Source organism: Meles meles, chromosome 1 (genome assembly GCF_922984935.1).
Source record: "Meles meles chromosome 1, mMelMel3.1 paternal haplotype, whole genome shotgun sequence".
Classification (NCBI taxonomy): domain Eukaryota; kingdom Metazoa; phylum Chordata; class Mammalia; order Carnivora; family Mustelidae; genus Meles; species Meles meles.
In genome coordinates, this window is record NC_060066.1 from 36,170,835 (window position 1) to 36,197,593 (window position 26,759).

At 43.4% G+C, this 26,759-nt stretch overlaps 1 protein-coding gene across 3 annotated transcripts in view; it reads right to left on the reverse strand.

Moving 5' to 3' along the window:
* Window positions 1-26,759, reverse strand: part of GRHL2 (grainyhead like transcription factor 2) — a 161,681-nt gene that overhangs the window by 64,925 nt on the left and 69,997 nt on the right. For all 3 annotated transcript variants that reach the window (XM_046027396.1, XM_046027389.1, XM_046027404.1), the window contains exons 6-7: window positions 25,165-25,321; window positions 20,077-20,188 (exon numbers count right to left, since the gene is read on the reverse strand). In XM_046027396.1, the coding sequence (XP_045883352.1) occupies window positions 20,077-20,188; window positions 25,165-25,321 (269 nt within the window). The remainder of the gene's footprint in view (window positions 1-20,076; window positions 20,189-25,164; window positions 25,322-26,759) is intronic.

Consider the following 26,759-nt stretch of genomic DNA (forward strand, 5'->3'; position numbering starts at 1 on the left):
TTTCCCCCTTAATACTTCTTTAGCATCTTTCCAAGTCAATAAAGAAACTTGTGGACAATACTTATACTTGCCAAATACAATTATATTGAATTTTAAAAAGTGCCCTAACTTTATTTTGCTCTTGTTGGTAACTTAAATGATATCCAATACTTTGCTACCTTAAAGAGTACTTCATTTAATTATCTTTATGGCTAAATATTCAACATACTTCATTATTTCATTAAGATATATTCTCAGTGCATTGATTTTATATCCTGACACTTTACTGAATTCCTGTACAAGTTCTAGCAATTTTGGAGTGGAGTCTCTTGGGTTTTCCACATATAGTATCATATCATCTGCGAAGAGTGATAGTTTGACAACTTCTTGTTTTAAAAGACAGTCTTGGAGTTTTCTTTTGAAGTTTTTAATAAGCAATTCAACAGCTTTTAAATAAGTTTTTAATATGCATTTTTAAAACAGCTTTAGATCATTTGTAAATTTAAAAAACAAATGTCAGGGGCCCCTGGGTGGCTCAGTGGGTTAAGCCTCTGCCTTTGGCTCAGGTCATGGTCTGAGGGTCCTGGGATGGAGCCCCCCTCCCTGCACTGCCCCCCCATCAGGCTTTCTGCTCAGCAGGGAGCCTGCTTCCCCCTCTCTCCCTGCCTGCCTCTCTGCCCACTTGTGATCTCTCTCTCTGTCAATTAAATAAATGAATAATCTTAAAAAAAAAAAAAAGCAAATGTCATACATATTTAGAAATAAAGATAAACCAAAGCGGTTTAGTCACACACTTTGACCAAAGATTTTTAAAACAAATGCATTACAAATATAAATACAAATACAAACACAACACTTTCCAGGTCCCCTCATCTGGCACAGGGCCTCTGTCAGTTTCTATCATATTGACTTCATCAGCAAATGTATTGAACAAATATGTAATGTGTGTCTGCTATGTGCCAGGCAGTGTCCTTACACTGGGGAAACAGCAGGAAACAAGACTAGGTCCCTGATCATGTGGTTTTTATAGTCCACTAGGAGAGAGAAAATAAATAAGTAGACAAATAAATAAATGAACAACACAATTAAGTTTAATAAGCTTTTTTATGCCAGTAACAAAAAAAAAAAAAACAAACAAAAAGACTGGAAAGGCTACTTTTTACTGGGTGGTTACATTACCTTGTTGATTTCCTTTATACCATGTACCAATATTTTATTTATTAGTTTACTTGTTTATCACCAGCATTTGCCATTAGCTATTCGCTCTTAAATACTGCTGGTTTTTTTCAGTGCTTAATATCATACAGATAAAATGCTCTCCATACATTCGCTGAATAAATGGGTAAGTGAGTGAATGAATATATCCATGAGCATTCTAAACCAAAAATATAACTAGGAGACTGATTCACACCTTTTCCTTTTCTTTAAGATTTTATTTATTTGAGAGCGAGAAAGGCCGAGGGAGAGAGAGAGAGAGAGAGAGAACAAGCAGTGGGGCGGGGATGGGGCTAGGACATGGGGCTCCATCCCAGGACCTGAGGATCATGACCTGAGCAGAAGGCAGATGCTTAACTGACTGAGCCATCCAAGTGCCCCATACCTTTATCCTTAACCTTAGGCAAAACAAGAAATATCTGTTCATCTTTAGTCTCTAAGCCATTCCTACAAATGGTAAATAACTCTGCTATCATTTATAACTATGAAAGTTTTTGAAAACTAAGCAGCTTCTGCACACTGATGTTACTTTGTCCACACGCTTTATTGTCCAATGAATAAAATGCTAATAGATATATCTCCCATTTCTGAAAAGCATGTTAATGTTTGCTTAAAGTCTTATGACTCATGGTATAGAAACAGAAATCCAGGAGCCTGCTGTTAAGCCTCCCTTAACTTATTTCCTCAAGAAAGTTTTCCAAACCTGAATTTTGTAAATGCTGATAGCCATTCAACTAGTAAAATGAACTGTGATGAGCTGCTGTTATAAGCTTCGTTTCCTAGGGTTGCCATAACAAACTACTACAGACTTGGTAATTTAAAACAAGAGCAATTTATTCTCTCACAGTTCTAGAGGCGACACATTCCAAATCAAGGTGTTGACAGCGTTGGTTCTTTCTGGAGGCTCTGCAAGTCGATAGGCTCCGTGCCTCTCTCCTAGCTTCTGGCAGCTGCTGGCGATCCATAGTGTCCCCTTGACCTACACACCCATCCCTTTAATCTCTGCCTCTGTCTTCACACAGTGTTCCCTTCTGCGTCTCTGTGTCTGTTCCCCTCTTCTCTCTTAACGATTTGCCATTGGGTTTAGGGTCCAGGATGGTATCATCTTGAGAACCTTAATGTAATCACATTTCTAAAAACCTTTTTCCCAAATCAGGTCCTATTTACAGGTTCTGGGAGTTAGGACATAGATCACTTCTGAAGGTCACCATTCAACCTCCTGCACTTGGGAATCCCTTCCATGACTACAAGTCAGGTGACTTGAGGATATGGCTTTATTCTTGCATGAGAGCCACCACAGCTGAAAAGTAATCACCCCAGTCAATAAATAAATAAATAAATAAATCATAAAGCACTTAATTATGAACATATTACATTTTGAATGGATTTCCCCCCTAAAAGATGACAAGGCAACATAAAAACTACATGTTTTGTACCCTGGTTTGTAAATATCCAAAGAATACTAACATCTTAGTGAGAATGAGGCTATAAATAGAAACATGACTTAGATGTTTCCAAAATTCAGCATCATGGAGCAATATTTTAATTGGCTAAAACAGGTGTCAAAAAATGTATGCCAATTTAATCTGAGTTTTAAAGGTAGTTCTTTCGGGCACTTGGGTGGCTCAGTGGGTTAAAGCCTCTGCCTTCGGCTCAGGTCATGATCCCAGGGTCCTGGGATCGAGCCCCGCATCAGGCTCTCTGCTCAATAGGGAACCTGCTTCCTCCTCTCTCTCTCTGCCTGCCTCTCTGCCTACTTGTGATCTCTGTCTGTCAAATAAATAAATAAATAAATAAAATCTTTTTTAAAAAGATAGTTTTTATTATTCTTAGTAATTTATACACAGAAGAACCCTACAGTATACAACCCCAAGCATCAAAAAAGAATGAAACCATGAAAGAAATGGGAGTCTATCTAATGAAATAAGAATGAAGTTTATCTCACTGGTGAGGTCATGTGGTTGGTGACAATCAAACTTTTCGGGGTCCTCTCTAAGGCTGTGTGTGTCCTTGGAATGTCAAAGTGACGTGTATGGGAATGCAAAGCCATACATGTTCTCTAGGGCCTGTTCGGAGACTCCCCAAAGATGCAGAATGCGTATTTCTGGATTCCCAAAGCATACAGGCTTGTGTGTGTACAAGCATTCAGTGCTTCTCAAATGCTGGGGTGCATCAGAATCACCTGGAGGGCTCTGGTGAAATGTAGGGGTCTGGGCTCACTCTCTGAGATTATGATTCAGTGGGTCTGGGATGCGGCAAAGAATGTGCCATTCTAACACAATTCTAACAAGCTCCCGATGCTGCTGGTCTGGAGTCTACACTTTGGTAGCACTGTTCTACGGCAGACAGGAACGACTGAATCCTCCAGGTGCACCTGATTCAGTCCACATATAGTCTTAGAGAAAGTGACATTTGTCATTGAGGTCCACTATCAGTTATCGATGAAATCCATGTGACAGACTGTTCTTTTTCTTCAAAGATTCCCCCTCCGGTGGACACAAACCACACAGTTAGCTACATGGTGAGCCCAGAGGACCACTTGCTCCAAGATGTTGGCTTGCACTCGTGCCCGGAATCCCATCCTGAAACATCCACTGCTTTGCATACAGATATTATCATCTCGTGACATTAAAATGCAAATGCTCTTGGGATAATAAGCATCATAAACCAAGAGCTTACCGAGGGCCCATCCTGTGCCAAGTCTTTTACCAACATGACCTCATCTTTGTGAGGTAGGTGTTAGCATCCTTGTCCTACAGGGCAGTTCAGTGGCTTGTAGAAAATCACGTGGCTGGTACCTAGCCAGCCTGTGATTTGCATCCGGGTCTGTCTGCTGCTAAAGGTCATACTATTCATCACTGTCTGTATTTATCTTGCAGATTAAATAATAAATTGTCCCCAGATACGAACACCTGGTAGGGAAAAATCACAGCACATCCTGCATGGCAACATTCTCCCCTGAGAGGGGAGAACCTACGAGTTCCATGAGGCAGAGAGTACACATTCTGGGACCATCACAAATTCCTCGACAGAGCAGGACAGGGCTGGGTGCTGCCATGGGGAGGAAGCAAAGAAAGCGTCTCCATATCCTGAAGGCACTGTGAAGATGGAAAGTTCGAAAAGTTGGCCCTTTTGAGAAAACAGGAGGTGTGAGGAAGAGAGATGACGAACTGTGGTGTCTCAGGGAAGGGCCGCTGGGCACGGGCAAATGAGCAGTGCTTTCCACACGTTTCTGGCAAGTTACGCGCTGCAGAGAAATTATGGGATTCAACTCTGTTTTAATTGTTATGGAAACCGTGATGGTGAATCCTTTTGCTGTCTTATTCTTTTACTTTTGGTATATAATTGGTGGTCTGTTCATGGGTTTTTCGACTCAGACTTGGAAGTTGAGTCTTCTGTGTGTGTGAGTGTGATTCTGGAATGCCGTCAAAGGAACTCTTAATTCCTTTGCCTTAATTAAGCTTCATGTGCTTGGTAAATTATAACTATCCCTTTTAATTATTTGTTGTGTATATTGTTGGAGATTAAAAGGAATGGGATAATTAATATAAAAATTGTTGCTCTTCCAAAAGGTGTGGATTCTGTCTGGACTGGTGAAATAATGAGCCTGGAATGCTGAAAATGGCTCACAGCACGATTGCCAATTCAGTGTGCTACATTGCAACCTTAGAAGATGTTCTGTTTGTTTGTTTTTAAAAAGCCAAAGATCTGAGGTAGTTTATATGTGGGGTTGGGACATACAGGGGGATCAATTTATAGGTTGGTACCCAAAGCATACGAAGAAAAGACACTGGGGGTGGAGACCTACCAACCAGAATTTAATTTCTGTCCTTCTCTCAACAAGTCCTGTGACCTTGAGTGAGTTATGGAAGTTCTCTGAACCTGTATTTCCTCATCTACAAAAGAAAGACAATATCTGGAGCCCGTGGGTGGCACAGACGGTTAAGCGTCCAACTCTTGGTTTCAGCTCGGGTCCTTGGATTCAGCTCAGGTCCCCATTTCAGGTCACGGGTTCAAGCCCCTAGTTGGGCTCCAAGCTTAACCAGGAGTCTCCTGGGGCTTCTCTCTCCCTTTCCCCCCTGCCCCTCCCTGTATGCACACTCTAGCTCTCCCTCAAAAATAAATAAATCTTGAAGAAGGAGGAGGAGGAGGAGGAGGAGGAGGAGGAGGAGGAGAAGAGAGGGATAATATCTAAGAACAAGCTCTGCTAGTCCTTTAGTGGGTAAGGAGAATGATACCGTTCCCTACTCCCCCATCCCAGCTGTCCTCAAACATCTGCTTCCCTATGTCTGCAAAGACCAAACAGAATCAGCTCAAATTCAGGAAACACTCGAGGGTCATTCTAGAAGCATTCGCTCTGACTTAAAATAGGTAGAATAAATAAACCCTAGTCCAAGTATGTTTTGAGGTTTTTTGGTTTTCGAAATCAAAGCAGCAGCTTCTTAGAGCCTGGATGACTCATAGGAACTCTAATGAGTCCATTCTATTCTTTTTTTTTTTTTTAATTTATTTATTTATTTGACAGACAGAGATCACAAGTAGGCAGACAGGCAGGCAGAGAGAGAGAGGAGGAAGTAGGCTCCCTGCTGAGCAGAGAGCCCCATGCGGGGCTCGATCCCAGGACCATGGGATCATGACCTGAGCTGAAGGCAGAGGCTTTAACCCACTGAGCCACCCAGGCGCCCCAGTCCATTCTATTCTTTATCATGCTTTTCCCTAGTCAGAGGTAACCCGGGTTTCCTTAAGTATGTTGATACTTGAGCTCATTTTTAGACGCTCTAATGTATTTCCACCATTTGGTCCTGGTCCCTGAGCAAATAATAGGGTCAGCCACCAGTTTCTGAGAGCCAAGTGTGTGCTAAACGTACATACTTCACAAACATGACCTCACACAATGCTGACCAGCAGCTTTTTAAATTCTCCTTACTCTATAGAATAGGGAACAGGCTAACATGTTAAGCACCTCCCTGATAATCACTTACTTTTTAAGCGGCCAAGCTGGGATTGGAACCCAAGAAGTTCTGCCTACAGACAAAGCCAGAGCCCTTTGATATCTATGACATATGACCTTTCAAACAAGCACCTTTCCACACACCATCTAGAAAAATAATGGCTGAAATTATGAAGCATCATTTGTGACTCATAGAATGTAAGCAGTATCGAGTGACTTCGATATTAGAACTGGAATTAAAATACGACTTCTGTTTACTTCTCATGGTTGACTGTATTACCTTCACAAACATCATTTAAGAAGGAATCTGCCTTGGAATTCTTCCTTTGAGCGAAAACTAATACTTTACGTGTGTTTGAGTCACCCCTCTGCTTCTAGCAAAGAAATTTATAAACCAATGTTCTAGCTTTCAATTGTAGTCACAATAAACTTACATAAGGAAAGCATTTTATACTATAGCCTATTACTGTGTTCCATGTATGCTCGTATTTTTTACTCTCTCTCTGATTTTTTTTTTTTTAACAAATGCTGGTCTTGATCTGTAAACTTGATTTCAAACTGAGACTAGGTCCTATCCTATGCGTATACACACAAATACATATGCTTATATAGTACCTATATGGCTTCTGGCTCTGAATTTAAACAAGCTTGGATGGGCTTACAATTAAACTCTTCCCATTAGTCTATGTTTTCAGTGAGATTTAACTTCTTCGGTCTATTTTTAACTAAACTATTCTATCTCTTGAAAAATAGTGACTGGTACTTTCTGACAGTTTGCTAAATGAATGAAGGCATGGATAGGTGCATTGGTAAGTAATTTATTTTTGTGTACTGCATGAATTACTCATGTTCAATTTTAGTTGTTCATTCTTCATCTTATATACTAATTATACTTAGTATACTAATACTCTTAGGGGAAGGTGTGGGGACAAGAAGAGGCACACAGGATTCCAAGTTCCTGCCCACAGTGGCCAATCCACCATAATCATCTCAGATCTGGGGCTCTTTCCCTCCAGGACAAAGCCCCCAGCATTTTCCCACCCCAGATGATATTTCCAGACACTATAACTTCCCAGTTAAACCAACTCTTAGGACAGAAAACTGAACTCTTTCTCAGACGATGGCACTGTAGCATGAGTAAGAAACTTGAGAATTGTCATTCTATGAGAACACATTCCAGTCTCTCTCAAAGACCCATGCTACTACTAGCAGCTGTCAATGGTAGAAATAAGTTTCAAAAACATACAGTTGTACTTTTGAGCTGTGGACTAAAGAAAATTCAAATAAAAGAAATGGCTTTTTGGTAACTGGTGGTACAGGACACAGACACATTACAAGAACTGTAAATCCTCACACAGATTATCTTCTGCTAAATCTGAACCACAAACCCAATCCCTTCAGCTGCTCAAGTTCCACTAAGATTAGCCTCCATTTTTAAAAAATTTTAATTCCGGTGTTGTTAACATACAGTGTTATATTACTTTCAAATGTACAATACAGTGATTGAACAATTCCAGGCATTACTCAGTGCTCCCCAAGATAAGTGCACTCTTAATCCCCTTCACCTAGTTCACCCGTCCCCACCCACCTCTCCGCTGGGAACCATCTGTTCACTTCCGTTAAGATTTTTTGGTTTCTCAGTTTTTTCTTGTTTGTTTTGTTCCTTAAATTCCACCTGTGAGTGAACTCATATAGTATTTGTCTATCTCTGACTGACTTAATTTGCTTAACATTACACTCTCTAGAGCCACGTTACTGCAAATGGGAAGATTCCATTCCTATTTATGGCTAAATAATATTCATACACACACACACACACACACAACATGCACACACATACACACCATCAAACACCACATCTTCTTTGTCCATTCATCTATCAATGGATACCTCGGTTGCTTCCATATTTGGTTATTGTAAATAATGCTGTAATAAAGGCAGGGGTGCACGTGTCGTTTTGAATTAGTGTTCTCACATTCTTTGGATAAATACCCACTAGCGTGATTCCTGGATCATACGGCAATTCTATTCTTAATTTTTTGAGGAACGTGCATACTGTTTTCCACAGTGGCTGTGCTAATTTGCATTCCCACCAGCACTGCCTGAGCGTTTCTTTTCCCCCACATCCTCGCCAACACTTCTTGTTTCTTGCAGATCAGCCTCCCTTTTCAACCTCCCTCGCTGACCGTGGCTGCCCATCAGACATAGGAGGGTGAGTCTGTTATGTGTGTGATGGGCACGGGGCGGAGGTGTGGGCACTGCACAAGCTATTCTAGTTTGGTACATGAAGGATTTCTGCATGAACTGCTACTTGAATTACTCGGGCTGCTACTCCTGTTTATTTCTTTTCCACCAATTATTAGAGACTTAGATAGCATTTTGAACTTGAAATTCCAATTCTCTTAAACAGAGTTCTTCAAGAAGATAAAGCTGCCCTTCGAAGGAGGGAAGCTGTTTCTTCCGTTCGCTGTTCTCCGCTGTAGTGCGGACCTCAGCATCGGGGGACGGCGCTCAAGGTTCAAGCGCATCAGCGCCCCCTAAGCAGAGCTGCGTAACTGCTCTAAGCAGGTTTCCCATCTGAGAAATGGAGAGAAAACCAGCACCTACCTCACAGGATCCCTGCCCAATGACGAGACACTCACTCCTTCCGCGCGCCCTCATTTGGATACTTGTCTTTTCAAGAGCAGAAACTAGTGGCGGCTCCGCATTCCTGGAGCCTGTTCAGAGACTTTTCTACACATTAGCTTCGCCTTATTTTGGTTTCTCCAACCTCAAACAGCTTAATTTAATTTTGGAAAAACTTTCTCTTGGCAAGTTTTAGGTTGTGTAAACAAAGAAGGAAAACTTTGGATTTGCCCAATTTTGCACTTGAGGGTATTGCAAAGACGTATATTTGTTTCTGCTGAAGTGTGCAGCCAGAGAGAGGCTTCTAGTAAATGCTAACGGCTGACAATACCAGCTCTGTAGTTTGTTTGGTACAGAGATGAGCCTCGTGAAACTATCAGAGTGTATCTCCAGGTACTTTTTTTTTTTTTTTTGCAGTTTTAAAGCCAATCAGATAATGATAAAAACATGAGACTATCAGGTTACCTGCAGTCTCATTAAAAGCATCTCTGAAGAAAATAATGAGGCCACAAACGAAAGACATGAAATCAAATAAAAGCACAGATTACATGTTTGACAAGAAAGCATGGTCTTCCATAGCTGAAGATACAGAAAACGGTAGGGGAAAGACAGTACAGTGTCTAGTAAATGTAGGGGGGAAAAGATGTAAAACAGAAAATAAAGCATTCTGGGGTGCCTGGGTGGCTCAGTGGGTTAAAGCCTCTGCCTTCAGCTCAAGTCGTGATCCCAGAGTCCTGGGATCGAGCCCCGCATGGGGCTCTCTGCTCAGTGGGGAGCCTGCTTCCTCCTTTCTCTCTCTCTGCCTGCCTTTCTGCCTACTTGTGATCTCTGTCTGTCAAATAAATAAAATCTTAAAAAAAAAAAAAGAAAAAGAAAATAAAGCATTCTACGGTATTAAGTAGAGGGTCTACTATGATTCTCAGAGGGGTCTCTAAGTATCAGTCCCCTGCTTTAATCCTTTCAGTAACATTTCTTCTGGTTAACCACTCGTGGCTTTAAAATTGTCAGCAGTAAGGAAACGCTTACAGGGAAGGGTTTAGTAAACAATAATGTCCTGGAACCTGGTAAACATAGTTCCTAGAAGCAATGAAGAAAAATGATTCAGGGCCACATTCGTTACACTTTTTAACTTCCAAATCTAGCTACTTTTTTTTTTTTTTGAAAGTTTGCTTTGAAACAATTTCCTATTTGTTTGCTTCCAGGACACAGTAATAATTTCTAGTTAAGTTAAAAATGGGACATCTCCACTACTTTATTATGTATGTATTCTATTTTTATGTTAACAGTTAGTCTTAGTTATTAAGCTAGTTTCATCAAAATGGCTGTGGTATAAAAAATAATATTTAAAATCTAAAAAATTAAGGTACCAAGTACACATCTAGCCTCCTGACATCAGAAAAATACTACCAAAAATTATTCTTTCAGCATGAAAGAGGAGAAAGTGCCACCCCAGCTGTATTTCTCACGTAATGAGACCCACGCCTGTTTACCATAACTGTTCCTACCTAAACACAAAACCATACATGACAGTGTGTTCATCAACTCGTCAACACTAGTGAGCATCTATGCTATGTCAGGCTCTGTACTAGGTGCTGGGTATATAGAAAGGTTAAAAAATTCTCTCTCCATCCAAGAAGTTCAGCACCTAGTGAGATGGACAGAATGTACATGGATGAACCAGGTAAAACACAGCAAAGTGCTATTGACTAGAGAGAAACCAAAACCCATAGTGGGAGCCGCTGACTCTCCCTTAAAGTCGAGGAAGATCCCATCCAAGTGGGGACTGAGGAGCCAGGTCTTCAGGGGTAAAATGTCTGCCAGGTCAAGGAGGGAGGGAGGGACATTCTAAACAAGGAGGGCTATAGAGAGGAACAAAGAAGAGGTTGCAAGTAACCAGGAAAACTAGTGAGGGGCCAAAAAAGGGCCTGTAGACTTGGTATTAAAAAACTTTAATAGGGGGTACTTGGGGGGCTCAGTCAGTTAAGCTTCTGCCTGTGGTTCAGGTCATGGGTCTTGGGATTGAGTCCCAGGTCGGGTTCTTTGCTCAGTGGGGAGCCTGCTTCTCCCTCTCCCTCTGCCTGTTGCTCCCCCTCCTTGGACACTCTCTCTCTCTCTCTCTCAAATAAATAAATAAATAAATAAATAAAATCTTTAAAAAATTTTTTAATAAAAACCAGGCTAAACTGGATGGTGAGACATTAGTGGTATGGATGTGGGCTAGTGGACATCTTTTTTAAGAAACGTAGAGTGGAAGAAAGAGGAAGACCCAGCTAATAATTCAAAGAGAGTCTCCAAGAATCAGGGCCTGGACATGGGCAGTTTGTGAACTCTAGCTCTGCTCTGGACCCTTTGCTGGTGGGAAGGTGGGGGTTCCCCTGGGTCATAGCACACAGCTGAGCAGGAAGTGCTTCTCCCCAGAGCTGTCGTCCCAACAGAATGAGCTTCTAGGACTCACAGTGAGACACGCACTGCAATAAATGAAAACCCATGGTGGCTCCGTGATCACTGAAAATCAATATGTTCTGTCTGAACTAAGAATAAACTTTGAAGAGTACTTGCACTTTATAATGTTTTAAAACATATAACCTTAATTAGCCTCCTACATGCTTATCACATAACTGTTTTTCTAACCAAAGTTGAAGATGAAAAGGAATGTTCTGCCACTGTGGCTACAACACATTGCTCAGAGCAGAAGGTACCACACATGCGTCTAGAGCGGGGGAGGGGAGGACCCCTGCTGAGTGGTGCTTGCCCCCCCCCCACCCCACCTCTTCCCTGCTGTGGAGGAAGCAGGGATCAAGGCTGCCCTTCCAAACTCACCTCTGACTCACAGCCCTGACCACAGCAGCCCTGTGATTACACTCTTAATGTTAGGGGCTCTCAAGAGGTTTTGTTTTATTCTAAGTCCGATTTACTTTTCATATCTATTCAGAAAATCATCCAGGATCAAAATTCGAAATTCCACTTAACGGAGTCATCTTTAAAGAAGTGAAGACCCACATCTTCTTGACTACAGGAAGAGAGCAGATCTGTTTGATTCTGGAGAGAGCCCTCCACAGATGAAAACTAAATGGTCGGTGGGACACCCCAGCCAAGAGAAAGGCGAGTTGTAGGGCACTCTCGTGTCCTCGGCCTCGACCCCACGCAGATGACCTGGCACCTGACCTCACCCCACCCTCGGAGAGTCAGCAGCTGCCTCCCACCCACCACCCGAATCTCCACCTTCCCACGCTTCTGCACAGCACTGGGTGGCCCAGCTCAGGTTTGGCAGTAAGACCTGCAAGAAAGCACCCTTCTAGGGCACATCCGAAGCCAGCCTCCTCTAGAAAACTCAAAAAAAGAGAGAGAGAGAGCTGTTACTTAATTTTAATCACAATTCCTATTTGAAAGGCTCCTGGGCCTGGACAGAACAGCTAAGCAGAGTAATTCACAGCAAAATTCTGTGCTGGAGAATCTTGAAAAGGTTTATCTTCAACCCCCAAAGAAAACTATTGAGAACTAAACTTCAAAAAATGTTTCCTTCTCGCTGGAACTCAAGTGTTCAAGAAAAGCTTAACCTTAACATAAAACTGGTAATTTAAAAATTGGCTCTAAAGAAAGATTCGTATGAGGGCACAGATGAAAATCCGATAATCACATGCTAATAATCGGAGATGAACTATAATTGCCTGCTCATTACCATGGAAAGCTACAGCATTAATAGTAACAACAGAATTGACACATCCCGATACAGGGAAAGATTATTGCGAATCGACTGAAGAGAGAGACGGAATGAAGAGCAAATAGTTGGTTTCACGATTAACTACAATTTGATATCAATAACAGCTCATGGATGTGACTGTAAAGTAAGGAGGCTTATCTGAATAGGCCTGTGGAATCAGCGTCATCACGTTACAATCCACACCACCCACTGACAAGATGCAAAAACCACGGTTCTTGTTCTGGAACATCTGCACTGTAAGGCAGTAACGTAAGCCTTAATTCTGTTTGGAAGATAGAAACTATATGTGACCGTGCTTCAATGTATCTATCGTAGCTTCTGGCTCTCCTTCTATAAAATTAATTTTAGTTGCTCAACCTCCTAACTTTCCTTCCCCCCTTGAAAGGAAACAAATGGGAAAACAAAAGGCGGGGGAGGAAAAATGGGCCTTCCCCAGAGAGTGGTTTTGCAATTATCCACTGTTGGAGGAAGCTTGATATGTAGTCCAGTTCATTTTGTCATTTGTGGTTCATTTGGAATATTCTGTTAAACGGCTCACACTGCACAGAACCAGATAACCTCAACATGCAGACAAGTTGTGGGTCAGTCCCACCTACTCTGTGTACAGACGGTGCCTCCAAGTCCTCCTGCCCCGGCTGAACACTGCCCCTCGCCAGCGTGCCCTTCCTGGCCATGTCCCTCCTCCGGATACCCCTGCCTAGGAGCAGGACCCCCAATTAGTCAGCAAGGCCCCACTTCTCTTCTGTGATCCGATCCTTTACATCTTTCTCTCCAAAGTCAGTCATCACAGAGGATCTATCAGATCTATAATTTGTCTCTTTGCATCCTCCCCCTTTAAAACGCGCTCCTCTGGGTGCACTCCGTCACTCACCTGGCTCTCACTGGTCTTCCCACTGCCCGACTCTCCCTCCTTTCACCCTGTCCCCCATGCGGGCCTGGACTCACCCCTCTGCCGTACAGATATCATCCCTCCACAGTGCGGCCAAAACCCTCCCTGGCTACCCAAAGCCTCTGAGTTCAAGTCCTGCACCTCATTACAGAGAAATGCCATTTCGTTACAACATTCTATCTGCTTGTTATTTCCACACACTCCCCTCCAACTGTACTTATCAGCAATCTGGGGAGACGGATGTACAGGTGGACTATACCCACTTGGATGAATGACGACACACAGGTACAATTTTTATTACCATGCTCTTAGGTATTCTTGGATTTCTAAAATTCACTCAGTTCAACAATAGAAAACCATGGATTAACTAAAAACTAGGTATGCATGCTTCAGCTCAATATAAAAAAGTACAGACACACACACATTTGACTATCTCCCCAACAAAACTGTACAACAAGGCTTTATGAAGCCCAAATAGCGTTAAAGCGGCCAAGGGAGAAAAAGCCTGAGCTTAATCACCCTCAACATTTGTGATGAGGCTGTGGTGTTGCTCCTCTGGGAAGACCCTGAGATAGCATTTCCCAAACGTTCCCCCTGTGGCGCAGGTTTGCCACTGGGACACAGGTGGCATGAGTCAATGGCCCTCTAACGCCTACAGCCTCCCAGGGCCTGGAAACCACATGCCGTGCTAGGCTTGATTAGCCCTCATAGGAGGCCTGGAGTCTCAGCCTGCACCACGTGGAAAACAGCTTTACCCAGGACTCTTTTCAGAGCCTGAGACCAGCAAATCCCATCTATGCTTCACATATCTGTCACCCTACGTTACCCGCCCCCTTTTTGAAAGATTCGTTTATTTATTTTAGAGAGGAAGAAAGAGAGCACAAGCGGGAGGGGCAGAGGAAGAGGGAGTGAGAATTTCAAGCAGACTTCACACTCAGCATGGAGCCCAACGTGGGGCTCGGTCTCATGACCCAGAAATCACAACCGGAGCAGAAACCAAGAGTTGGACACTTAATCGACTGAGCCACCCAGGCACCCCTCCGATTCCCTTTAAAAAGCAAGCCTTAAAAAAAGAATAAATAAATAAATAAAATTTAAAAAAAATAAAAAATAAAAAGCAAGCCTTAAAAAAAGAATAAATAAATAAATAAAATTTAAAAAAATAATAAAAAATAAAAAGCAAGCCTTTCCACAGCTACTAAACCCTGCTTCCTTATCCCCTCCACTCAGGACTTCTTCCTTCACCTCACTGTCCATATTAGCTCAATCAAGGAACACTCTCACCACTACGTCTGACAGTTTCCACCCTCTCCCATCCGTGCTGACAATCTCATCAGACTTGATGGAATTTATCTGCCAATCTCATTTTGGTTCTTCTGCGCTGGTTCCTGTGCGAGCCTGTGCTGTTTCCTTGGCTTGCAGCACCCTCCCCCACCTTGTTGACCTCACGTGCGCTTGTTGTCCTTTCAGAAGGGTTTCAGAAACATCTCCTCAGGGAAGCGCCCCTCCAAGACACCACTCACTGTGTGATATCTTAGCCACTCACCGTCTTACCTCCAGATTTGAGCAGTTTGAGGACAGAGGTCCTGTCCTAATTACCTCTGAATCACTAGTTCTAGTAAAAGGACTGGCCTGTTCGCTGAATGAATATGGAGTAACTATGCCTTTCTGCAAGGCACCCTGGGACCAGTGCTAACTCAATGTCCTTAAGAAGGGACATCCACAATCAGAGACGAGCAACAACAGAAACAACCTAAGTGGCTAAGTGGCTCCTTCCATACAGGAGGTCTGAGGTCTAATTGGCACAGGAATGCTCCTTGGGCTGCAGAATGTAAACTCATTTATGACCTGGAGTAATTGTTGTTATTCAACGAGCTCACAAGAAAGAACTTGTGAGGCTTGAAGAACTCCGTTCGTGCTTTGAAAAGCAGCAGGAGCCACTGGGGCCAAGGTCTGTTTGTTTTACTTTTATCAAGTAAGAACTAATTGCTAATGTTTCCTTCTCCCCTCCCCCAAACGAAATAGTTTATGGCCTAATGTACAAGAACCACATATCTGAACTGGCTTTCAGAAATGTAAGAAGTAGCAGCAGCCAGACTGCAAAACGTTCTTAACATCTGGAGAGGAAGGCACAGCAGGGAGACGCAGGACGTCCACGCGAGGTCCGGTCCCGGATGTCTGCAGTCACTCTACAAATCATCAGGGCCTAGTGGGGCCAAGAACTACCTAGGGGTTGCCATATAAATTTGATGTACAGTGGTGCGAGGACAAAGAATAATAAAAAACGAGGAGTGCAAATTCAGGCACTCTTGGGGTTCCATCCCAACGACACTACCTACCAGGAACATGACCTTGGGTAAAATTCTTTACTGTTTACCACCTCGGTTTTTGAACAACAAAATGAGTTTTGAGGACAGACAGCATTTATATATGATCACCAGAAAGAGCCTGGTACACAGAAGACAAGGAACACACGGGTATCATTAAGAGAGTTCACTTCTTCCAGAGAAATGCCTTCCGTCAGTGTGGTAAGAGTTTTATCCACACATGGGTTCATTCATTCACTCATTCATTTGCGAAATATTGACAGCTCACCATGTCTCAGGCCCTGTGCTAAACCAGACAAGGGTCTGCCCTCATGGGCTTTATCTTCTGACTGGAGAGTGGGCACACTGAGAAACAGAAACATCCATACGTAAGTACCATGTAGGGTAGTGATGCACGGTCTGCTGTGAAATAAAGGTAAAGGGGATGGAGAGTGATGAGGGTGTGCCATTTAGGTAAGGTGACGGGGAAGGTCTCTTTGATAAGTGACAACAAGCAAAGACCTGCAAAACGTGAGGAATAAATCAGGTAATGTGTGAGTATGTGTCCGAGGAGAGCCAGGCCTGGTGTGATGCAGAAGCAGCCTCACTGGGCACGTCAATTAGGATACAGGGAACCTGGGAGCCAAGGCTTCACGTGCTCTGAGAACGGCCTCCTTCCCTACACCCCAGGCCCTCAGGCTCCCACTCTCCTTTGCAGAGACCCATGAAAAGGACTCCATCAGGGACACTGAGGGGCCTCTCCCCATCTGGCAACCAGCAGTACCGGCTGGTCGGAGCTACTCAGAGGATCAGAAGTATGTGGGAGATGAGGAGCAGCCTTGAAGAACAACCAACGTTCTAACCCGAGTGAGATAAGTGTATGTCAGGAAAGATGTAGAATGTTCGCCAGCTGTCATTACGGGGTTCATGAGACCACAGAGCAATCCTTAAGCATGAGTGCTGAGGGGATGTGGAACAAGGAAAGATACAAAGAGAGGTGAAAGCTCCACTGGGCTTTGCTTGGAGTGGCGGTAGAGAGAGAGAGCTGGAGGAGGGCTGCTTATCCCAGGAACCCTGAAAAATGAGAAGAAAGAATACACACACCTCTACACACAAAAGTGTATTGTGCGTAACTTTAGAAGCTGGAGGTTCCCCTAAGTCCACCCACAGACTCTGAAGACCACAGGTTATGAATCTCTCCTCTAGTGAAAGGAGCCCTATCTCAGTCTTTAACTCCAGCTTCAAGGTCACTACCTAGAGGGCCCAGTTGAACTTGGGGACCACAGCGACGGGTGGAGATTTGGAAACTGCAACCGTGAGCCCTGACTGTAACCTCCAGCTTTGTGGAAGTTAAGAAAGGTAATACATTTTAAAACATTGGACTCTTCCTTTTTTTCTTTCGGCTACTAGAAGGTTCTCAACCCACACCGACAACTACAGGCACATAGACCCTTCAACCTCCCTCCACTGTCAGTAGGCATTGCTAACCGCTGGTGCAAGCAAGGCAGAGCCTTTACCAACATCCTCAGCACTGCACTCCAGAGCTACCCGCTGACGGTGTGAGTCACACACGGATGTACACACCATCCCGGTGTCAGCTCCCTCTTTATGCTGGAGATGGTATTAACCACTGGCAGAAGAACACATGGCTTGGGTTTTTTTTTGTAAGTCTAATAGAGGAATGAATTATATAAGATTTTTGCATATTTCTTCATCCTCTGTGAGGAGCTGTCAGGTCGAGGTTGTGGTCAGAAAATCAATTTGCCCTTTGAAGCTAAAGGACTGATTTAATACTCCTTGGGTTCAGGTTCAGAGCAGGTGGCCCAAGGAGCCACAAAGCTTCTTAGTAAAAGTCCTAAGTCTCAAAGATAAATCATGTGCGTGCATGTGTGTGCAAATGCATGTGTAAAGGGTTACAGAGGAAGTCCGAAGGCAGGCAAGAGGCAAAATAGAAGAGAGATAAGATCTGAAGTCCTGGGTGAGCTGAGAAATCATTCTGGTCTAAGAAAAGGAAACCTTATAACAATATCAAAGCTGAACCAACAGGTAAGCCAGTAAAATGCTTTTATTATTTACCTTATTTGGACCTAGTCCATATTTTTATTTAATTGCTCCTCTCATTTTCTTGGGTAATAATTATAAGGCTAACTTTTCAAATAAAGTAAAATTGTTCCTCTGAGTTCTATGTTGAAGGCTACAAACAGGTCAAGGCAAGTATCCCCACTCCCTTGTCCTAGTCAATCGATCTTTTAGTTTCTGTATATGAGCTGGGTGAAGAAGACTGTCTTTTTTTTTTTTTTTAAAGATTTATTTATTTATTTGACGGAGAGAGAGATCACAAGCAGGCAGAGAGGCAGGCAGAGAGAAGGAAGCAGGCTCCCTGTGGAGCAGAGAGCCTGATGCGGGGCTCGATCCCAGGACCCTGAGATCATGACCTGAGCCGAAGGCAGCGGCTTAATCCACTGAGCCACCCAGGCGCCCCGAAGAAGACTGTCTTATCCTAGCTCTTGCACTAATTATCTGAGGATAAATCACTTGGAAAAGCGGGTCAGTGGGCCTCACTGGGCCTCAGTTTGCTGGTTTATTAGATAAACATGTTTGACTAGCTAATAGGAAGGGGGGCACGCGCACACGGGCATGCACTGAGGCAAGGAGGGGTGTGGCCATCTTGCAGGATAAACCAACAATTAGTTTCAATATATTTTACTGTGAGTCTCTAACCCTCGCGTAATCACTAACCTCTCTGCCATTGGTCAAGGGACACTGGCAAGGATGAGATGGGAGGGCTGAAAAAATCCATCACTGCAGTGTGTAAGAAGTCCAAGAAATGGCTCAGTAATACCTTTTATTTTTTTAAAGTTTTTTTTATTTCTTTATGTAACAGAGAGAGAGAGATCACAAGTAGGCAGAGAGGCAGGCAGAGAGAGAGGAGGAAGCAGGCTCCCTGCTGTGCAGAGAGCCCGATGTGGGGCTCGATCCCAGGACCCTGAGATCATGACCTGAGCCGAAGGCAGCGGCTTAACCCACTGAGCCACTCAGGCGCCCTCAGTAATACCTTTTAATGGCTCAGTAATACTTTCTGATACCCGACAAGACGGAAACCTTTACTTTGCCTACACTCCCTGGGACTGCAGCCTTTTGCTTTGCAAAACGAGGTAAGAAAGCCCACAGATATGACTTATTTCTTATAAAAAAAAAAAACAGCATATAAGGCATTAAAATTAATTAGAAACACATATATTACTGTCAGCATTTTTAAGCAATCTCTAGAAACTTTCAAGATTCCATCCCTGACTTCCCTTGTCTTACTCTGTATCCCGGAGGGTGAGTCCTGCAAACCACATTTGCTAGGATCACGTACCCAGTGGCTTCAGGGAACATTTGGCCCTTGGAAAGCACTGGGGGGAGAGCAGGAGACAGGGAGAACACAGGGCATTCCTTCTCCTCCTCCCTCTTGGCATTCTTTGAGAGGTGTGTCTGGCAGTGACTCCTCTGTTGTTCTTTCTCCTCTTGCAAAGCTGCTCTGTCTGTGGTCCCAGCTCCTACTGAGGCAGCCCCCACTACGGTTCGAGATCTTGCTGGGGGGGCTCCCCCAACACCCTCAACCTCCTCTTTGACACTCCAGGCCTGCAGCTAATAGCAGCGCAGTCTTGCTGTTGCTCATCTCCAGACTGCCTCACCGTGCCTTCAGCCCTCTCAATCTTTGCAACAAATTCCCACCACAGGACCACTTGGCACGGACTCTGTCTTCCTGGCAGAACCCGGAGTCCCACCCAGGGTTTCTAACCCAGGGGACTACCAGGCTCTAGAGAACAGACGTCGTGTTTAAGAATACACCGAGAAACTGTACTTGCCAGATCCGTTCCTCCTACTGCTGGAAAAGATCTCTCAAAGGTTTCATTTGCCAGACCACCTAGTACTATCAGCAGCAGGCATGTGTTGGCGCTAAAGGGACAGGGTCCAGAGAATTAAGAGAACCAGAACCCACTTTGCAGTCATGTGACCTTCACAAGTACCTTAGAGCCAAAGGTTACTTGTGAGGTTACTCATGTCACAGGGGGACAGAAGTGCATCTGGTCTAGGGCACGGAGACATGTTTTAGAAACTGACATAGTCCTTGCAAATCCAAATGTTTCACTATTACTATACAAGTCACAGCCGGCTGCCATAGAACAAACAGTGCTTTGCACTCAGCTCGGTCTGATTTTGCTATCTCCGCCTGATTTGTACTAAACGTACTAACAAAGGAAAAGTGCCCAGACTAGTGCCTGGCATATCTTCCCAAGAGCTACGTGGGTCCCAGCTATGAGCTGTGTGCTGGACTCTCCTTGGCAGCAAGACAACATGTCAGTTTACCTAAGACCACGCAGGGAGGTCAAGGTCAACTTACCAATGTCAAGGACCCTCTGCTTCGCCGTATGCTGCCGGGAGTGCCAGTACTTCCAGTATTTCAGCTGTTCGTCTCGGTTTTTGTCTTCACTGAAGACCACCATTACCACGCTCTGCAGAAGGGAGAACCATGCATCTTACTTTCTGTTGGGTGCCTCTGTGTCTGAACAGCCTTTACTTCCAGCAGTTCTACCAGAGCTGTGTTTCTACAGCGTTGCATATCTTGCTTGACAAAAGCCCAGACAAGCTCAGCTGCATGGTTTTTGTTTAAAAACAGGTCTACTTAAAAAATGTGTGGGGAATGAGAACAGTTCACAGAAAAAAGAACCCTGCATCATTTTTTTTTCTTTTCTTTTTTTAAAGATTTTATTTATTTACTTGACAGAGAGCGATCACAAGTAGGCAGAGAGGCAGGCAGAGAGAGAGGAAGGAAGGAGGCTCCCCGCTGAGCAGAGAGCCTGACATGGGGCTCGATCCCAGAACCCTGGGATCATGACCCGAGCCAGGGGCAGAGGCTTAACCCACTGAGCCACCCAGGTGCCCCCCTGCATCATCTTTTTTTTTTTTTTTAAGTGGGCTCCACACCCAGCATGGAGCCTAACGCGGGGTTTGAACTCATAACCCGAGATCAAGACAGAGCTGAGATCAAGAGTCAGAGACTTAACTGACTGAGCCACCCAGGTGGCCCCACGTCATTTTTACCATGAGTCATAAACAACCAAATTAACCAATTAACAGCACATTTACTGTTTTGTGAGGTGAGTGGGAATACCAAAAACATCCTTTTTTTGGTACTGAAAACAAACACATTTTTTAAATTTTGTATTCTTAAACGAAGGATTTGGCACCATGTGTAAAGAAGCAAGCATCTGTTTCTAGCCTAATTAAGTGCCTCAGGCTGAAATGCTGGAGTAATGAGAGAAATACTACAAACTGAGTTCATCCTGAGGAACATAGATCTCAGCTACACATATTGCACAGACCAAAAGAGACAAGGTCAACTATTTTATTTATTTCCACACAGTTTGGATGTACTTGCTTGAAAAACTAATTCTATCTTGTAGAAATAAGACTCCAAAGCCCATTCTGGTTCTAAATCATAAAAACCCTCAATAAACTACATACACATTAACTGACTGTCACATATGAGATAAGAGAAGCTACAAACACAGGGACGCCTGGGTGGCGCAGTGGGTTAAAGCCTTTGCCTTCGGCTCAGGCCCTGATCCCAGGGTCCTAGGATCGAGCCCCATGTCAGGCTCTCTGCTCAGCAGGGAGCCTGCTTCCCTTCCTCTCTCTCTGCCTGCCTCTCTGCCTACTTGTGATCTCTCTCTGTCAAATAAATAAATAAAATCTTAAAAAAAAAAGAGAGAGAGAAGTTATGAACACCCCAAAATCCTTTTAACTCCAATATCAGAGATACTGGCTCTCTCCTTCTTATTCCAAATATTCCAAAATATTTCTTAGATATTTTCCTACTATTCCAGAGTATTTCATTGATTCCCATTCCTTATTAACTTCTCCTTCGTGGCATTTTGCACACTTTGAGTCATTTACTTAATTATTTTTTTAAGGTTTTATTTATTTATTTGACAGAGAGAGATCACAGTAGGCAGAGAGTCAGGCAGAGAGATAGCGAGAGGGGGAAGCAGGCTCCCAGAGGAGCAGAGAGCCCCATGCTGGGCTCGATCCCAGGACCCCGAGATCATGACCTGAGCTGAAGGCAGAGGCTCAACCCCCTGAGTCTCCCAGGCGCCCCCTCCATTTATTTAATTATTTATAATTACTCAGTCAACAGCCCCACTGCCTGACAAATAATAGATGTCATATACATGCTTGCAGTTGGACTGTCCATTCAAAATCTGGCTTCTTCCCAAAATACGTGTGAGCATTTGTTACACAAGAAAGCAGGTGTCTGTTAGGAAAACTAGTTTAGAAATATATATCCGTATTATTCGAACTCACAAGCAGCAGGAACTTCAAAGGTACATGGAGAAGTGACAAGAGGGGGAACCGCTCTGGTGGAACTATGAGCTCCAAGCTCTCCATTCTTCCCTCTCCCATTTCCCAGACTTTGCCACTTACACTTGCCCCCTTACCCGTGGTTTCAGTTACCCACATTTAGTCAACCATAATCTAGAAGCAGCTGAATGCCTTCTTATCACCCAAAGGTCAGTAGTAGCCTAACATTAGGGTCACAACACCCATGTCGTCATGTTACATCATCTCATCACATAGGTATTTTATCATCTCACATCATCACCAGAAGAAGGGTGAGTACAGTACAATAAGATACTTAGAGACCGAGAACCCCACAGTCACATAACTTTTACGACAGTGTATTGTAACTGTTCTATTTTTATTACTGTTATTGCTAATCTCTTACTGTGCTATTGTATAAGTTCAACTTTATTATAGGGATGTATGGAGAGGAAATAGCATATATATGGCTTGGTACCATCCACCATTTCAGGCATCCTCTAGGGGGTCCTAGAATGTACTTCCTCCACATAAGGGTGGGGGGAGGATGGACTACTGTATATGTAAAAGTTCACTGAATGGCCTCCTAGTATTTATTTCCTTTTGTTCCAAATAGAAATAACGGGTTTTTTTTCCTCTAGCAAATGACTGTATCAGCCTAAGTAATGGCATATTCTTGGTCTGCAAATTTCTGCCTTCAGCGATAAAAAGAAAGGCAGTTTGAAAATGCTATATTACCAAGCATACATGTTTGAACTCAGAATAAAACGCTGTGCTCCAAAATTAATGCGGTTAAGTTCCAAGTGCATCCCTCTTTCCTCCAGGTTGCTTGCTCTCCCAGAGCTGAGGAGTAAGAACAATCCCAAAAGCCAGAGGCAGTTTAGCCTGGGATCCACCTCTGGATATATATGCTAGACTTCACACCCCTACACCCTCACATGTGGATGTCTGGTAAGAAAATTCTGGATAAACAGTTTTTTTAAAAACTGTCTTGTAAATTACAAGGAAGTGTGTATCTCATATACACCCTCTTAACAGCACCATCATCGGCACTCTGAAAAGGTGCATTCTAAGGCCACGACAGTACAGAGACTCTTCAAGAATTCTGATTCAGGCGCCTGGGTAGCTCAGTGGGTTAAAGCCTCTGTGTTCGGCTCAGGTTGTGATCTCAGGGTCCTGGGTCCAAGCCCCACATTGGGCTCTCTGCCCAGCGGGGAGCCTGCTTCCTCCTCTTTCTGCCTCCTCCTCTTCCTCCTTTGTCTGCCTCCCTGCATACTTGTAATCTCTCTGTTAAATAAATAAATAAATAAAATCTTTAAAAAAAAAAAAGAATTCTGCTTCATTGAAATCATATAGATAATTTATTATGGAAATTTTCTTCCCATCTGTTTCATTTTGGCTAAAATGAGCCCTCCTCTCTTAAAGACTTCACTCTAACACCCTTGGCGAGTTAAAATGGTGCCTCTGGCTTTTAGCCCTCCATGTCTCTCAACACAGTGTACCTTAGTGAGTAAGAGAATAAATCCAAGAATCTGACTGCCTGGGATATATCCTGGTTCCCTCACATTTTAGCTATGTAAGCTTGACCAGTTACTAGCCTCTAAAGGGCCAAGTTTCTTCATCTATAATATTATAAAAACAGTGCCTATTTCATGGGGTGTTAGTTTCGAAGGAATTGCTAGATATATGGCAATTGACATAGTGCCTGGCACATAGAAGATATACCCAATAAACATTAGTTGTTATTGTGTGGCTTTTGTTGTTATTATGGCATCTCTCTGCCACTGTTATTGTTGTTATTACTATTATGATTGTTATTGTTACTATATCCTTCCACCATTAAGATGATGATGAGAAGGAGGTCGGAGGAGGAGGAGGAGGAGGAGGAAGGCACCCCTCCACTACAGCCTTGACCACGGGGTAGGAACACACCAATTTCCCTGGCAGGCACACAACACATCAGGCACCTTTCCACCTGCAACAGGCTCAGCCTTGCGTGGGACATGAGCTCCACATCTTCTTCTCACTCTCAACAGCCCTGCCTCCTACAGCTCTGATCCGGGACTCGGACAGCCTGGAGGGAGGAAGAATTGCTGGGCTGAGGAACGAGCAGCAATCCTTGCTTGTCTCTCTCACCGAAACACAGCCAGAACCCCCAGCTGTCTCAGAGATCACCGCTGAAGCTGTTTTACCTAAAGCTAGTAACAGACAAGCTGGCCAGCAGGTGCCCAAATGCTCTTCTTTCTCTTCTACTTCATTTGTTCCCTTCGCAGGGAAGTCTGGAGTGGGAGTGAACTCCCTATGCTCTAGGCACAGCACCGCATTCGTCTCAATGTGCTGAAGGGCTTAGGAGGCAGTAGCTACGGACAAAATACGGTAGGGTTGGCACCATGTACAGAACATGCAAAATAAATCATTTTACAATAGGGCAGGAAGGCCCTTCAACCTCTTTTCAGAGAGCTCTGCTATGATTTTCCTTTTCAGTAGAGAAGGATTACCAGTTTCCTCCCTTCTTGGCAGCAGCAAGAATGCCAAAAGCTGGTCGGCTTCCAGCACAGTTCCATTTCCCACAGACAGAACTGATACTCGTGAAGGTGAAAATTCCACCGAGTCAGTCCTGGTAGGGATCATATCATGCCTCACTTGACTCCTGAGTAAGCAAGCACTGGGCTGCAGAAGGCTTTATAAACCAAGCTGCCAAGGACCCAGGGACACAGGATAAATCACACCTTCCATACGGAAGACAGCAGCAGCTCTTTCCCTGCCCACAAATAAGCTCCGATTTACAGCTACTTGCTTGAAAAATTAAGATCAATTGATTGAAAACAAGAACAACAACTAAGTAGCACAAAGGCAATGAAGGAAGCTGGGAAAATTCCTTGGACATGGTCAGAAAGCATGTCCCAACCATGTCCCCTCCCTGGCATTTACTGGTTACTGATTAAAATGATAAACTGTAAGCCAGTAAGTTCTCCTGCTCCAACTCTCTGATATTTGTTCTAGAATTATTTATTTTGGAGTTTTTTCCACACCCTTCCACAAGACTGCGAGGTAGCAACTCCCTTCACGTGATCCCTCTTGCTCTTTATTTGAGACATGAGGCCCATACCCGGACTTTGCTGATCGGGTGTCGGAAGCATTTGTTGTCTCCAGTCTCGCTGAGCGTTATGGCGTAGAACTGTCCTTTGTTGAGGTAGGTCATGGGGCCCTCCCCCTGCTTCTGACGAAGCGATTTGGTGGCTTCCAGGGTGTACTGAAATGTGCCACTGTGAACAGAAAGCAAACAGTGATCAGATTCACTCGCTCGGACATTTCTGCCTTCCTAATCAATCTCACATTTACAGCGTTTTGTAGGAATATGAACCACTATTTACTCTACTTCAGAGACAAAACACGGCATATGGCAAAAGAGATGTGACCGGAACCAAAGGTCATCGCTAATGCAATGTATATAACATCTCTAATAGTGGCTCATAAACCAGATGGTTTAGAAGGGGGAGAAAGTCCATGAGGTGCCTGTCCAATTATGCAAGGCTGTGCCAGGAGAACCTGTTAGGTCTTAGATGGCAATCAGTAATGCCTGAGGCTTAAGAATTGATAGGATTTGCCACTTTCTTGCTAGCAGCAAGCCAAATGTGTGAAAGCTTTCGTGCAGTTCATACCTATACTTAACCCTCTTTTTGTACCACCAAGATGTTGCAAATAGCGATATCCCCCTTGAAAACATTTCAAAATGTCTAAAACTTGGACATTCATTACTGAGAATCTAGTTCCATAACAGAGTCTTGGTTTTGCTGTTTTCTGTTTTTTGTGGTTTTATTTTTTGCTGTTTTCTGTTTTTAAGATGGCAAAAGGACTCATGAAAGGGTCACTACTGCTCCAAATCAGGAGTCTGCAAACAAGGTTTGTTCCATTGGCCAAATCCAGCTCCCTGCCTATTATTGTAAACACCTCCCTGTGTTCCTATTATTGGAACACAGCTACGCTCATTCATTTAGGGCTCGTCTACAGTTACTTTCACAGTACAACAGCAGGGTTCAGTAGTTGTGATCTATAATGTGCCAAATCTAAAATATTCACTATGTAACCCACTGCAGAAAGTTTGCAAATCCCTGCTCTACACAATTTCCTTAATATTTTGAAAATGTTAATTTACAAAATAAAAACACTGATTTTCCCAACCATGAGGAATATATCAATTATTTAAAATAAACAAAAGGTATGAACCACAATCTTTCTAAAAATGAAAGAAACAAAAAGTTTAATATGTTCTTCCAGAAATATTTATTTCTGCTATAGTGCAGGATGGCTTCTAGTGATAATCCAATACCAATGCTTCATGCACCTTTTTAATCATCAGAAGCTCTTCCCTGGGCTTATTTTCTCAGCTCTTTAATTTCACAGTCTTTTGAAAGGCTAGGTATAAAACTGCCTCGAAGTTCACCTCTTAAAATGGTCTGCTTACAAGATTATGGAAGACTCTTATAATGTTTAATTTTTTATAACTTTCATGAGGACGAAGAAATTGTAAAGCACAATAATATTCCTCTTTTCATGATAAAAACCTTACTCGTAAGCTGAGAAACTAAGCAAATTCCAGAATATGTATCTTAGAACAGGGTGGGAAATAAATCATTCAAGACAGAACCAACTTCATTGTCATTTTGCCTGAAAAAAGCAATTTCAAAACAGCCACTGAATCAA